Raw genomic sequence first — 15,516 nt, forward strand, 5'->3', positions numbered from 1 at the left:
GTGCCAGCTGGAAGTGCAGGGGCTTGAAGAACCCCCAATTTCTAGCCAGCATCTGAAGTAAGGCCCGTCTGGCTGGGAACTGTGCTCCTAACCTGGCCGGGTCTGTGTTCACCCCCTTAGGCAGCATCAGAATGGGCGATGCTGCACGCCCAGCTGGTGTCGGGTGCTCATCCCAGCCCTGACCCTGGCTGGAGCCTTCCCAGCAGGAGTCACTTGCCACTTTCCGAAGTCCCACCAGGCCTGGTATGTGAAAATCCAGCCGGCCAAGCAGGAGCCTTGTCACCCCAGTCCCTCGCAAGCTCCCACTCCTCCTGGTCTAGAATCTCGCCTCCTTCCAAGTCATCTGTTCACTCATTCAAGTGTCTAGGCTCCAACCACATTGCAGGATGACCGCCTTCTTTTGTCCCCACTTGTACATTCTTCTGGGTCTCAGTCAAGATGTCACCTCCTCCAGGAAGCAGTCCCTGACCAGTTCAGCTTCCCCAGCCTCCCACTCTACTGTCCACAGTGTGCTCTGCGCACCCGATGGCAGCACTCACTCCCTGCGTATCAAGAGCACATCTGACACTCCACAGGCAAGCTTCCATGTCCTCCCTTGGAGGGCACAGCCCATCAAAAATCAAGTTTAGGACACTAGTAACAAGAGCTAATGTGTTCATCTAACATGCCCTGGGCTAGCCACTTGACCTGCATAATGTCACTGAAACCTCCTTTCACCCCCAAGGCAGTTGGGGGGATCCTTACTCTCCCCATGGTCAGATAAGAACACACAGGCTCAGAGAGGACAAGCACATTGCTCAGGTCACACAGCAGCACCAGCAGACCGGGACGTGGTCAAGTCTGGGGCCAGCAGGCATAGCCTCCGAGCTTCCCTGGCCATCCTCTGAACTGCCCTGCCACACCCAGCCCCAAGCCCAGACTTACAATAGTCTGTCACGTAGAAATAGGTGGCTTCTGTCCAGGAGCCGTTGCCTGCCAGGGAGGTGGCCCGGACTCGCACGCTGTAATTCCCCGGCGGCAGCCCGCGCAGCCTGCAGCCCCGCTCCAGAGCGAAGTGTCTGCGGGAGACACAGAGGTGCAGCTCCTGGAAGACAGGGGGAGGAGTGGGGATTGTTCTCGGCCATTCGGGAGCGTCCATCCCTGGCAGGAAGGCCACAGAGGGAGGAAGGTGCCATCAGAACACCGAGCGCCCGGGCCGCGTCAGGACCGTCACAATTTCCACACGCTCGCTCCCCGGGGAAGGAGGCAGCTGCGGAGGCTGTCATCGTGGGTAAAATCTGACCCTTCCTAAACCACAAGCCATGCGTCTGACCTGGACCGGGTCATTTCCTTCTTGTGACAACCCCACTGGGGCTCAGCCTCATGCTAGAGACGAGGACACGGGGGTCCGGGCTAGGGGGCCCCAAACTTTTGCGGTCAAAGGGGCCGGATGGTCACCCACTCACCCACACGAATGACCCACTCAGCTCTGCTGTCACAGCGCGAAATCACCCAGAGACCCACCCCAAACCCATAACATCTGTCCACAAGCAGACGTGGTTGTGTGCCCACGGGCCGCTGCAGACGCCCAGCGCTGCGCTTCACGTTAAGTGGATACGTGTCGTCACAATATCCTTCTCTCGATGCTGGGCATTCTTTTTTCCCAGCCACTTTAAGATAGGAAAGCGATTCTTAGCTCTGAAGCTGTACGAACACAGGCAGGCGTACAAAAATAGTCCGCCGGCTGCTGCTTGAGACAGCATGGTTGGTGGGAACTCTCCTAGCGGGTTTAAGTGGCTGTGCCAACCGCCCTTGTTCAATCCAGAACCACGTGGCTCCTACCCTTTTTGGAACCACTGTGAGGCACTGTCACCAGGCCTCTAGAAAGTCCCAGAAGGCCGGGAAAGAAGAGACCCACAGCGCCTAAATCAAATTTCAGGCATTGCCCCCACATCTCCTGGCCTCAGAACCAAAGGCCCGCATGGTCTTGATGTCTTCGGGACACATGGCAAATCTCCTTCCTTCCTCTGGTGCAGCCTTGCTTTACTTTGCTTTATGTGACCATTTTGAAAACAAGCAGGGCCCTACCTCAATCTCTGAAAACAGATAAGAAAAGGATACACGCCCCAGTGATAAGGGTGTAAACAGAGATCAATCCAGTGCTTAGTAGAAGAGGCAAGAGGCTCCCTGGGAAGTGAGACCGTGAACCCTGCCCGCGTCCGGCCAATTTTTTAAAATTTTCCAAAACAGCTCCAAGTTAATAGTGCATGCAGAGAGCTGGACTGGAAAATTTCAGTGGGCAGAGAAAGAAAGGCAAAAAACTCCCGTGCTCGTCATGTGACAACAACAGCAAGAAAACAGATCGGGCTGATCAGGGCTGGGGGCACCGGTCCAAAGGTCCGTCCAAGTCCGATGAGTCACCAAGTAGAAATGGGCAAATACTCCAATACAGACACCAAACGTAGCTGCTATCGGGGGACAGGGGGGAAGGGCACCCTCCGAGGCCGGCTGGGGTCCCCACACACCTCGAGGGGCGAGGGGACTGGGAAGGAGCATGAATGGACGGAACTAGACAATGAGGCAGCTGTCTCCGCAGACACCGAGAAACAAAAACGAAAAGGGAAACGAGAAGCGAAACCTGACCAAGAGTAAAGAAGCCAATTCCATGAAAGTCTGTGCCAATGAGACAGAAGCCCGAAGCCACGACAGACACTGAAGCGAAGGAGACACTGAAGCGAAGCAGACGGGAACGCCAACAGTGAGAAGCGATGCTCCTCCTCGGGGGGAGGGGGGCGGTCCCCGGGGCCAGGGCCTCCTGGGCAGAGAGGGGACGAGGTAAGACTTGAATGCGAGGTTCAAGGAGTAAGAGCCGCCAAAGTGAGGCAGCTAGACGGGATTTGGGCTATGAATCCAGCAAATACCAGAAAAACAACAACAACAACAAAAACCAAAAAACAAACAAAAAAACCTCCCACCAAATGCTGGAGAGAATTTTTGTAGAGCAGGCAAAATCATACCCCAACAGTATTATTAATGGGGCGTAATAAAATTTTTTGCATTATTTTCTTACTTTATCAAAGCGATGCTAGGCAATAAGGGAGAATGTGGGAGATGATTCGCCATCTTGTCCATGAAAAGGGTTTTTTTAAAAAAAGTGACGGTAATCTCTCACTCTCTCCTATTTGCCCCCTACCTACCCAAATCTCTGTTCCCCTAAAGGGCAAATAGGGCCGGTCTGTGTGGAATTGGTGCTGCCCCACGTGGGGCTGAGGATCTGGTAGGGATTCGTACCCGTGACCCTTGGACTCCAGGAAGAGGGGGAGACAGATGCACTGAAGGCAGCGGGGAGAACTTGTGCCCACAGGGTAACCAACACTCCCAGCTCACCCAGGACCAAGGGGTTCCTAGGATGGAGGCCTTCAGTGCTCGACACTGGCAAACTCCAAGGAAAGAACCGGGCATAGCAGCAGGAAGAAAACCACGGAGGGTCTGCAGTGGAAGCGTGTTGCCCACGGCCCGGAATCCATATTCCCTTCCCTGCTGCCCACAACATCCCGAAGGTTATGTTGCCCTGGAACTGCCTTTGGAAGCTGCCCCTCCCCCTTGAGGGGCTCTGGCCTCCCATCCTCAACCCCACCCCGGCTCCAGGGCCGACCCTCACTGCTCAAAGCCACCCGAAAGCTGACGAGTCCCGTGGGCTCAGGGAAAGGCCCAACACTTGGCCCAAATGAGCCATCCGGGAAATGCACATCAAGTCCACAGTGAGATGCCACTCACAGCCACCAGCACGGCCCTAACCCAAAACATGGCCCAGAACATGGACAGGTGACCACGGGGGGAAGCTGGACCCTCAGACCCTGCCGCTGGGGATCTAAAATGGTGCAGCCACTTGGGGAAAGAGCTGGCCCGGGACCCAGGAGTTCTGTCCCTTGGTACGTGCCCAGGAGACCGGAAACCACGTGTCCACACAAACACTCGCACGAGGACGCTCTGAGCGACTTTACGCACAACGGCCAGACGGCAAAAACGACCCGAATGTCTGTCTACGGGTGACGGGTAACAAAATGTGGTCCACCCATGTGATGGAGTATCTCTCAGTCAGGAAAAGGAAGGAAGCACAGACACGTGCCACCACGGGGATGGACCTCGGAGACATTATGATAATGACAGAAGCCGGCAAGAGAGGGCCGTGTGCTGTACGATCGGGTGCCGAGAACAGGCATATCCAGAGACAGAAAGTAGGTGAGCAGTTGACAGAGGCTGGCGGGACACGAGGAAGGGGAGATCGGGGGCGAGGTTCAAGGAGTAAGAGCCGCCAAAGTGAGGCAGCTAGACGGGATTTTGGCTATGAACCCAGCAAATACCAGAAAAACAACAACAACAACAAAAACCAAAAAACAAACAAACAAACAAAGGCAGAGAGAGAGAGGAGGCAGAGACCCAGGACCCTGGGATCATGACCTGAGCCGGGGGACTTTTTAGGAAAATACTCTGAAATTGATGTGAGGGTTGGCTCGGTCAGTGGAGTGTGAGATCCTGGTCTTGGGGGGTTGTGAGGTCAAGCCCCACGATGGGTGTAGCGATGACTTAAAAATTGTAAAAATCTTAAAAAAAAAAAAAACCATTATATTGAATATTTTATTTTACTGTATTGTAAAGATTTTATTTTTAAGCATCTCTACACACGACGTGGGGCTTGAAATCACAACCCCGAGACCAAGAGTCACGCGCTCCTCCGACCAAGCCAGCCAGTCGCCCCGAACTGTGTATTTTAAATGGGCGTATTTTATGGTATGTGAATGTGTCACAGTAAAACTGTTATTATAAAACCAACAAACAGGGCACCTGGGTGGCTCAGTGGGTTAAGCCGCTGCCTTCGGCTCAGATCATGATCTCGGGGTCCTGGGATCAAGCCCCACATCGGGCTCTCTGCTCTGCAGGGAGCCTGCTTCTTCCTCTCTCTCTCTGCCTGCCTCTCTGCCTACTTGTGATCTCTCTCTATCAAATAAATAAAATAAAATCTTTAAAAACAAACAAACAAACAAACAAACAAAAACACTCATGCCCAAGCCTGACTTTATGGCTCCCAAAACTATAAACTTAAACTCTCTGGCCATTTATAGAAAATGACCTGAGTGACCGGCCTCAGCCGCAGATGGTAGGTTCCAGAGCCCAACAGTCTGGATTTAAGATGCTGAGCGTGTGACCCTGAGCAAGGACACTCAGCTCCTCCAGTGTCCACACTCCTGGACAAAAAAAGGAGACACTAACAGATGCCACCTGGTCGGGTCGCCTCGAGGTTCCAGCAGATGCTTGCAAAGGACTGGGTGCTGTGCCTGGGACGGGGGAAGGGCTCGGAGCAACCCAAGGAGGTGATGAGGCTATCTGCCTGAAGTCACACGGTCAAGGGGAGAATCGTCCGCAGGAGGATTCAAGCCGTAGCCTGCACCTCCTCTGGCAGGTGCAGACCCCTGCCCTTCCACGGATGGTGACCACCCACAGTAGTTACGGGCGCCGCTTGGAGCCCACGCCCGCCTACTGCCTGCTTTTGCAATAAAACGTTTCACGGGCGCACAACCATCCCCATGAGCGTCCGTCTCCTCTGTCGGGCAGCTTTCAAGCTACAACAGCAGAGCTAAGTATTTGCAACAAGGCCGTTTAGCCGCGAAGCCAAACATGGTCCGTATCTGGCCCTCGACAGGAAAAAAAGCTGCCAACCTTGGATGAAAACATCAGTCTTGGGTTTGAGTCCTGACTTTATTCTTCTGGACCCTGGACAAAAAAATGCTGGCTGCCTCCGGACCAAGCTCGCTGGGTCATTCTGAGGATTTACTGCATTTCATCGGTCCTGAGAGGCGTATTATTTTCACATTTTGGCATTTCTGAAATTGCAAGGCAGCTTTAGAAGCAACACCAACTTAGAATTGGCACTTTTTGTTTTTGTTTTTTTTCTAGCAGTGGCCGCTCATCATGCCTTAGGCGTGATAAAAAATGATAAAGGACATAAAACCGCATGTACACGGCTTCACAGGTGCAAGACACACAGTGACCCCCTCAGGCTGGCGTGGCTCCCGTTTTGTCCTTCTTAGATGCCATTACCTTGGGCATCTCTGCGTTCACCCACCACCCCGCACAGCGTCTGCCGGTAAATGGAAAGTTCCTTATTAAGAACCTGAGTGGCTCAGTTGGTTAAGGGTGTCTCCCTTTGGCTCAGGTCATGATGCAGGGTCCTGGGATTGAGCCCTGCACTGGGCTCCCTGCTCAGCGGGAAGTTTGCTTCTCCCCCTCCCTCTCCCTCTGCCCCCAGAGAACTCTGACTGAAGTGAAATGGGTCTCCTGTGATGTCAGGAGGGACACAAACGCAGACAGCCATCATTCACCCTGTAGGACAGCGCTGAAATGTGAGAAACTGAGGAAATAAGTCTGGAGATCGGCATTTCTCACCCACCTCCCTGGAAAGTTCTAGATCAAGGTGTGGAGTCCCAATGACAACGCATTCAACAGGAGAAGTGTTTGGGCCAGAATTTAAGAAGAAAAGGTGGGGGGTGGGGGACCAGCAACGGCTCTGAGGGACGCGCCCGAGCATCCGGAGGTCTTACCTCATCTCCATAGCGTCGGTAACTCACTTCATACAGCACAATCAGACCGTTGGGTTCCTTCGGCTCCTGCCACATCAAGTGAACGACATTGTTCTCGAAGATTTCGTGGGTCACGGGGCCAACGATGTCGTCTGCCTTGGCTGTAAGGAGCAGTGCTTAGAGGCAGGCTCCTGACCCCCGGGATCAGATCCCACCTCCAGCTGCTCGCGAAACTTTCCCATGAGGGAAGTGGACGCGTAAAACCCAACGTCTTCGCAGGACTGTCTGTGTACCTGTCTATCCGTCTGTCCGTCTCGCTCATATCCCACCGGTTCTGTTTCTCTGCAGAACCCTGATTAATACCATGCATAAAACGTATTTCTTCATTTGACTTTATATTTCGTATGTGTCTCTCTGTGTCTGTGTATCTGCTGGAGTTGTATACTGGCTAGGGGAAGCCGGGCGCCCACAAAAATAAGAAACGATAAAGGCAGATTAGGTACCATGTAGGCTGCCTACCGGGCGGAGGGCTGCCCCTTGGCGAGCCCAGGTCTCCCGGCGCCGGCGATGAGCCCACCCACCTTCGGGCATGGTCCTGGCGCTGACGTAGGCCGCCACGCTGCACCTCTCCTCGGGGGCGTCCTGGTTGCAAGCCTGCAGCTCGATACGGTAGCCCGTGAAATGACGCAGCCCAGAGATGACCAGGGACTCCTTGTTCACCACCTTCTCAAAAGGCTTGTGCGCCTCCGGGCTCGTGGGCGTGCTAGTCGAGGTGTTGGGGAAACCTGGAGCGGTGGGCACGGCCGCTGTCACGTTGGCAACGTCCCTGAGGGCCCTGCGTTTCCGCGACGGCCTGTCATGACAGCAGGACACACACATATACACACGCGGTCATGCGATCGCCGTCTTGAAGATTCAAAAAATGACGCCGGGGGATAAAAGTCTCAAAACCAAGGACGGGCGGGTGGCGATGCAATGAAATGCAGGTTGCCCAGAATTATAACCCAGAGCAGCTTTCCAGGACACCCGCCAGGGGAAGGGGCTCCAGGACCATCAGTGGGGGACACACACCGATATTCCCCTCGACATGCTTGATTTTAGGTTGTCACGTTGCAGATTAACTGGCCACCCCGGGTCAGTGTTAAAGACCAGATGCCCAGAGCATGTCAGAGTCTAACTTTTCAGGAACCTTATCAAATGACGGCATGAGCCCAGCAGCCCAAACTACTGGCCAGGATCACCTATCTAAACAGGAAAGACACCATCTTCTAATTCTTATGACCCTAGAGGGCATCTACCTCATAGAAGTGACTACATTTCAATTCTTAGGTTAAAAAAAAAAAAAAAAAAGTCTTATTACTCAGGTTGGTAAGGGTACTCAAAAAAAAAAAAAAGAAAAGAAAGAAAAGATAAAACCATGCAGTCAATACACATTCCCCCCAATTAAGAAATTAAGACATAAATGCAAAACCCTCAAAATTTATAAATGCACATACACAAAAAGCACAGAGAAAATTTAAATGACTCATCGTTCTGCTGCCCTGTTTCCCAGGGGTAATTTTTTTCCTAGAAATGTTATGTGTAGGTTATAATGAGGACCAAGCGAGTTTTGCAAACTTTGTTCGCTTGTTCTGCTGGAAACATGCATCAGAGAGCTTCCTTAAAACATAACGCCTTAAGGACTTAGTACAGAATTGACGTTTTGTCTTTTTCAGTGGGAAGGTTTTCCCTCCCCGTTAGGAAAGGAGCACATGCTCAATGCAGAAAATTGGAAAATGCTCAATTTAATGCACGAACCATAAATTACTAACCATCCTCCTATTTTATCTAACACAGACATGCCCCCGTTTTATTGCCCTTGGCACTACGGTGCTTTGCAAATCCTGCATTTTTACAGACTGAAGGTGTGCGGCACCCGGCACGGGCCAAGTCTACCAGCACTGTTCTCCAGCAACATTTCCTGTGTCTCCGGGTCACCTTTTGGGGACTCTCACACTGTTTCGAACTTTCTCATTATCATCCTATTTGTCACGGCGATCTGTGATCGGTGAGTACGACTCACTGGAAGCCCCAAGGATGGTCAGTATTTTGTACCAATATTTTTAAATTAAGGTGTGTGTACTGTTTTGTTAGACGTGATGCTAAGGCACTCCTAACACACTACAGGCTGATATCAATAGAACACTTACACGCACTGGGGAAACCAAAAAATTCAGGAGACCTGCTTTCCTGAGATACCCATCTTAATGAGGGTGGGTCTGGAACCGAGCCCACAGGACCTCAGAGAATGTCTGTATTAGGAGGATCTCAGGGTTTTCTGCTCTTATAAACACCGCTTTGGTCACTGCCAGACTGTCTTATCAGATCCTAAAACTAGACTCTTAGAAGGGAAGTCGCTAGGCTGTGCCTGTTCATCCTCACGGCGAAACTGCTCTCCGAGACATTTCAACTGATCGGGGGTCTCCCCAGCAGCCCCTCAAATGCACCTCGGGATAACCTCATCAGTACTCAGGGTTAAAGGGTTCTTTGGGTTTTGTCTGTTTGTTGGTTTGCAGATTTTCAACCCAAGAGACTGAAAAACAAGGCCCTATTGCTTTGTTTGTTAACTCCTAATACCACTCCAGGTGAACCTGTCTTTCCTTCCTCCGTCCTTTGTGTTTCTCTAAGGAACTCATCCATCTTCTTCTTTCTATGATGTTCTAGCACTTTCCTCACCGTTCCTACTGTTACCCTGTTTATTCACTAAGGATATTAACACAGCCGGTGAGATTTCTGTAAATGATTCAAAACAGTCTTTCACGCATATCCAGAAAATCTGAGAGCTCGACAGACGTTTACCTTTTTTCCTGTACAGTTAATTCTCCGTGGGGTTACCAAAGTGGTATGGCAATTATGAAAGGGATCAAGGGATTGTCTCCTCTGTTTTCTATTCTATTGCTAGTGTATCACCAGGCTTTTTAATTCACATTGTACCTTCTTTCCCAAACTCTCCTCCAAGATTTTCATAGTTGCTATCCTTGGGTTTCCAAGGAGCACACTAGAAAAAGTTGGCACACTTTTCCTGTCGATGGTAGGAAGTAAAGATTTTGGATTTTGCAGGACCTGTGTGCCCAAGGACTTTTTGTCTCTACGCAACTTTCTTTTTTTTTTTTTTTAAAGATTTTTTATTTATTTATTTGAGAGAGACAGTGAGAGAGAGCATGAGCGAGGAGAAGGTCAGAGAGCGAAGCAGACTCCCCATGGAGCTGGGAGCCTGATGTGGGACTCGATCCCGGGACTCCAGGATCACGCCCTGAGCCGAAGGCAGTCGTCCAACCAACTGCGCCACCCAGGCGTCCCTCTACGCAACTTTCAACAGTTTTCCAGCTATTATAGCTTGAAAGTGGGAGCACACAAAGTATAAACAAATGGGTGAGGCTGCTTTCCGATGAAGCTTCAATGACAAAAAGACAGGCAGCCAGTCTGTGACATCACAGTGAGTCTATCCTTGTACTGGCCTGTTAATAGAATGACGTTACTTTCCACAATCCGCTCTTTGCTATTCTTGTCTTATTGCATTGGCTGGCTACCCAGGAAGACATTATTTAGTAATGACGACACTGGGCTTCCTCCTAAATGGAACAGGGACAGTTTAAGTACAATGTTAGCTTGGCTGTTGGTTTCATCTAGGTAATATTTATCTACCTTGTAGCAAAAGTATTCTACTCCCACTTTTCACTCATTTCCCTAAATTAGGAGTTTTTAATGAATGCTGTCTCAGGAGATTATCCTATGATTTTCCTTTACTGGGTCCCTTGATGAATTATCCTCTCTGCTGATTGTAAACCACCCTTGTACTTCTGAGTGAAACGATAACATCAGCACGCTGTTTCATTTAGGACGTATGGATCTAAAGTGTCCCATTGACTCGTCCTGGGGTTTCTGCCAACATCACAGCTACATCAGGTTCAGCTAAAGTGATGTTAGGTTGGTTTCATAAAATGACCTGGAAAGACTTCCATCGATCTCTATGCTCAGAAACGTTTCTGTATCACAGAGTTTCAAATAACTCACCTGTAAAATTCTCTGGGCCCAGAGCCTTTCTGAGACATCATTTTTATGCATTTACCAAAGTCAGTAGACTATTTCATTTTTTCTGCTTCATGTTGAATCTGATCAAATTAAAACCTCCCTCCTCACCAAAAGCTTCAACTTGAATAACACAAGACTGTCCAGAGACTTCAACATTAAAATCTTCCTTTGGCCCTAGTTTCAGATCACCTGCTTATTTCTAGTTACGTCTGGTTCCCATTCTTATATATGCAAGTTCAGCCATCTGGATTTCCCTCCCTCACAATACATTTCTATTTTTTTACCTTTTAGGTTTTTTTCCTTAACTTACAAGATCATTTAAGACGACTAATTCGCATCAAAGCCCAAGCTTTGGTGATACTCTACAAATTTAAGATATGTGATATTCGCATTCCCACTATTTTCCAAATGGACTTAAATGAAGGTCTCTAGGTCTGCTTCTTCCAAAAGGTATTGAAGTGCTTGACTTTACATCACCAGGGAGGACTTTTCTGCTCAAATGTTTGAAGCCAATTTTTAGTTTCTACTGCTCTGTAGTCAGAAGACAAACACTTTTGGGGCGGAAGGTGGGGTTGGATGGGGAATATGCACTATGATTTTTTTTGTGTGGTCTCTTCATATGCAAAGACCAGTGACGTTCTTAGATGGAAACCAAAGATACACCCATGTTAGTAAGATTCAGAACATTTCCATCCAGGCACAAGTGGGCCTTTTCCCAAATGACCACCACTGGTGCCTCACGGAAAAGCTATCAGGAAATGGGTTTCTGCACAACTGGAAACATGAAAAGGTCTCATCAAAGAAGCCGGGTGTATATGCAATCACAACCCCCACCCCACCCCGGCGCTATCTGTGGTTTGGGTTCTTAAAGTCCCCATGACCTTCACACCCCACAATCTCCTAGCAAACCAGTGGCCCTCAACCAGGGGTGAGTCTGCCCCTCGCCTCGCCACACAGGAACATTTGCCATGTCTGTCTGGGGACATCTTTGGTTGTCACTACTTGGGGGACACGTGAGCTACTAGCATTGTGAGTCCAGAGACCCGGGATGCCCCAACATCCTACCACATGCAGGGTGGGCCCCCCAAGAAAAAATGATCTGGCCTTAAAGGTCAGTACGCGTCAGATTTGAGAAACCCCGGATGCGGACCCCAAGCCTCAAAAGCCCTCCAGGTTTTTCTTTTCTGCAGGTTATATTCCAAATGGCCACTAGAGGTCAGATCAGAGCCACACAAATAAGCCTGAAAAAATACAGCGGAGAGAGTAACATCCCTCCACATGACCCTGACTTGCCTTTCCAGTCTCCCCCCCCCCCCCCCCCCCCGCTGGCTCCTTCCAGGGGCCCGTGATTCATCCCAAGGCCTTCCTTTCCGCAGCTTCTCTGCCTGTCCTCCCTTCCAGGGCAACCCCCCTTGGTGCTTCAAGACACCAATCGCAGGGAAGCCGTCCCGTCCACAGGGGAGCTCAGTGATATAGCACGCCTGCAGCCCTGCGCTTGTCACCCCAAATAAAAACTTTCTGCTCCCCCACTACTTGCTGCACGTGGCAGAGACTCTGCGTTCCAAGCACAGACCAACCCGCACCGTCGGTGCTGGTTAAGTAAGTGTTTAGCGAGTGACTGCACGGAGGGCAACGTGTGGCATCTACAAGGTGCCCCGAAGGTATACCCGCCCCCTACCGTCTATCTTTTTTTTTGTGGGGGGGGGGGCTTGAACTCATGACCCAGAGATCAAGAGTCACCTGCTCCACAGACTGAGCCAGCCAGGCGCCCCTCGAGTCTACGTTTTAGTTAAGGGTGTTAGTGCAGACTCGTTCCCAGCATTCACGCCCAGACCCTATCTGAGGGTGAAGGCAGTTCCCGTGGGAATTCACGAAGCCTCCCAGGTCGGCACAGCAGCCCATCACATGCACTAAAGCCACGGAAGCCTCTGGCGTCTCAAAGGCACACAGCATGCTTCCTGCCCTGCCTGGCCCCCAGCGGCCACGCCGACCTCCTGCAGGGGAGCCGTACCTAGTGTCCTCAGCACCAGGGCTTGACGAGGATTTTCTGTGAAAACAAAACCAACCACTTTGAGGACAGACAAAACTCGTTCAGACAGACCTCTGGCTTCTGACCGATGGAAGCCTCGTTCCCTCTGAGCAGCCCCAGGGTGCCCTGCCCTTGACCGTGGACCACGTCTCCCACCTCCCAAATCCCAGTGTCTCCCCATCGGATGCAGAGAACACAGCAGGAGGGGCAGGGAAGAATCAGAGAAAATACCCGACCCGGCCCCTGCCCGAGACCTGGCCCGCTGGGGTTCCCCTGCACATGCCAAACTTGACTACATTCAAACATCACAACTGACTCAGCCATTTCCTTAAGTCCAGTAGTGTTTTGTTTTTAACGGGTAAGACGGTAACTGCCCCCCATGTCTGGGCTGTGACATTTAGTGCTCTTTGGACTCAGGGTCATGGAGGGAAAAAAAAATCCAAGAAAGACAATTTTTTTAAAAATGTCACACAACAGTGGTTCTGGGGAAACATCTATTCATGTGAGAAGCGATGGCAGGCATTCAAATGGACCCATTTTAGAATCTTATTTAATCCCAATGTCACCCTTTTGGGGTTTCGATCCACCTCTGGAAACGGCCTGTTGCCTCAAGACATTGCCGGGGACCCGTTCACTGAGGGCGGTGAGGGAAGCAGGACAGGGGGCGGCCACAGCCTACACCCCTCACAGTTGTCAGAACCAGGGTCGGGTCGCTCACCAGCTCAGAAACACTGGCTCCGGACCCGTGGAAGGGAGGTGACAGCTGCATCAGTGCGTTACCCTGAACTAAAGGGGCACACACAGCTGCTGACATCGGGCAGGCCCCCCAGCAGAGGACCAGCTATCTCCAAACGTCCCCAGGGTCAAGGCTGTGAAGCCTGGGGGACTCATGCACTCTCACGGTCCTAAGAAGTAAGAGCTACTATGATCAGCCCATGGCAGATAAGTAAACTGAGGCAGGGAGGGACACGAGCCATTTACCTAAGCATCTCTGCCTCTGGGAAAGGCAAGGACGGGGACGAGTAGCCTGGGGTCGTCGTCACTACGAACCCTCTCGCCCCCGACAGACATCGGCAGAGCCTTTAACTCGCTAAAGGAAACTCAACAGGCTTAACTAGGAGAAGCCTCCGGGTTTTGAAGGTGCCGCAGAAATTTCCAGAAGGACCCGAAGGGTGGAGAGATGAACAAAGAAAATGCTCGGAGCTTGAGACTTCGAGATAATTCAAGCACGGGGCCAGGGGAGCATTCCTTCTGCCACAAAATCTAACTGAGATTTAAGAACGCAGATGGAGGCCCGAGGCTGGGCTAGGGTTTGGGCCACATGGGGAAGCAAATGTTGAGGGTTTTTCGGGGTTTTGGTTTTTTGTTTTTTTGTTTTTTAATTTTCCCCCATCTGGAGTGCTTACTTGCTCTATTTCTTACTGAATCTCTTCCTTTACCGGCGCCGCCCCGGACCTCCCCTTCACCTCGTTCCCCAGGTCGTGACCACCCCCCACACGGAGCCAAGGAAGAGTCCTGACCTGGGGACGAAGACCACATTGTGCAGGTAATCCTCAAAGGTCTTCCTAAAAGAGGACTCCTCCAGCTCCTTGAGGATCTGGGAGTCTGTCTTGGGGCAGGAGCAGCACTCGCCGGCGGACTCCTCGTGTTCACTCTGGTTGTGCTTCGGGGAGCCCTCAGCCTCGAACGGCGGAGACCAGGTCCGGGACGGCAGCTTCAACCCTAGAGACAGGCAGAGCAGGTAGCCTGGGATCCTTCTCCTCACCCCGCAACACACACGCCCCCAATGGGGTCCTTCTCAGAGGGGCTGGGTGCATGGGACATCTGTGCATGTCAGGGTGTTCCAGAAACTGCAAGGTCACCCCATCGGGCTGGAGGAAGCGACCACTGTGCAGTCCCACATTAAGGAATGAGCTACGCACACATCTTGGTGTAAAGCAGTTTGGACTGAGCAAAAAGCAAGTGCAAAGTCCCTGGGGTAGGGATCTCCCTGGCATGCTGACAGACACCAAGAACCCCAAGGAGCTAGGAGGACAGGATGAGGGACAGGATGTTTGGAGGTGTGATTAGAAAAAGGCTGGGGGCGGGGGGCAAGTGACAGTTGCATGAATGAATGAATCAGGCAGTCAACCATATAAAGTGACAGGAGGCCATATAAAGGGTCCGAACCACAGACCCAATGGTTGCCAAATCAAAGAATCCACAGTTTCTACAGGAATCCAGAAATCAGTAGAGCTGCGGTCCTTCCACAGGGTCGGGTGTGGAGGAGGAGATTCTGCACCGTCCTGCACCCCCAGGACACGGGGCAAGGTCTAGAGATGTCCCGGCTGTGAGGAATACTGAGGGGTGAAGGAGACTCCGGCACCCGGGGGTTGGGTAGGTGCCAGTGAGGCCGGGCGGGGCGGTGGGGGCTGCTGCTGACCATCCCACGAGGCTCGGGACAGCCCCGCCCCACAGAATGATCTGGCCCCAAATGTCAACAGTGCTGAAGGAGAGACACTCTGGTCTAATGACATGAGGGGAGATGGGGGGGGGTATTTCTCAAAAACACAAAGTTGTTTTTCAAGTACCACGGACTGGCCGTGTCTCGACCCGAGTCCCATCCCAAGGACACCTGCCATCCTCCGTGTGAGCCACAGACGCGCTTTGGGTGCGACTGGGAAGCGTGAAAGCTACTCTCTTTGGGCAAAATCCACGAAGGGCCCTGGGATTCACCTTCCCCGCCGCCAGCCCTGGCACCCGGAGCCTCCTAGGGGCGACTGAGCGCTTTTTTCCTCTCCCCTTGAATGGGTCCTGGAGACAATGGGCCTGAAGTCCTTTCCCGTGAACGGGAAGTATCCACTCGGAAGCCCCAGGATT

The 15,516-nt window shown here is 51.6% G+C and overlaps 1 protein-coding gene across 4 annotated transcripts in view; it reads right to left on the reverse strand.

The window, feature by feature from the left end:
* The window catches only part of INSR (insulin receptor), a 128,601-nt gene that overhangs the window by 18,465 nt on the left and 94,620 nt on the right, over window positions 1–15,516 (reverse strand). For 3 of the 4 annotated variants that reach the window (XM_044254305.1, XM_044254304.1, XM_044254306.1), the window contains 4 exons: window positions 14,178–14,379; window positions 7,139–7,410; window positions 6,579–6,718; window positions 925–1,084 (listed from right to left, as the gene is read on the reverse strand). In XM_044254305.1, coding sequence (XP_044110240.1) covers window positions 925–1,084; window positions 6,579–6,718; window positions 7,139–7,410; window positions 14,178–14,379 — 774 coding nt within the window. Of the gene's footprint in view, window positions 1–924; window positions 1,085–6,578; window positions 6,719–7,138; window positions 7,411–12,639; window positions 12,676–14,177; window positions 14,380–15,516 lie in introns of all 4 variants that reach the window. The other variant, XM_044254307.1, reaches the window with a different exon arrangement.

Source organism: Neovison vison, chromosome 6 (genome assembly GCF_020171115.1).
Source record: "Neovison vison isolate M4711 chromosome 6, ASM_NN_V1, whole genome shotgun sequence".
Taxonomy (NCBI): Eukaryota; Metazoa; Chordata; class Mammalia; order Carnivora; family Mustelidae; genus Neogale; species Neogale vison.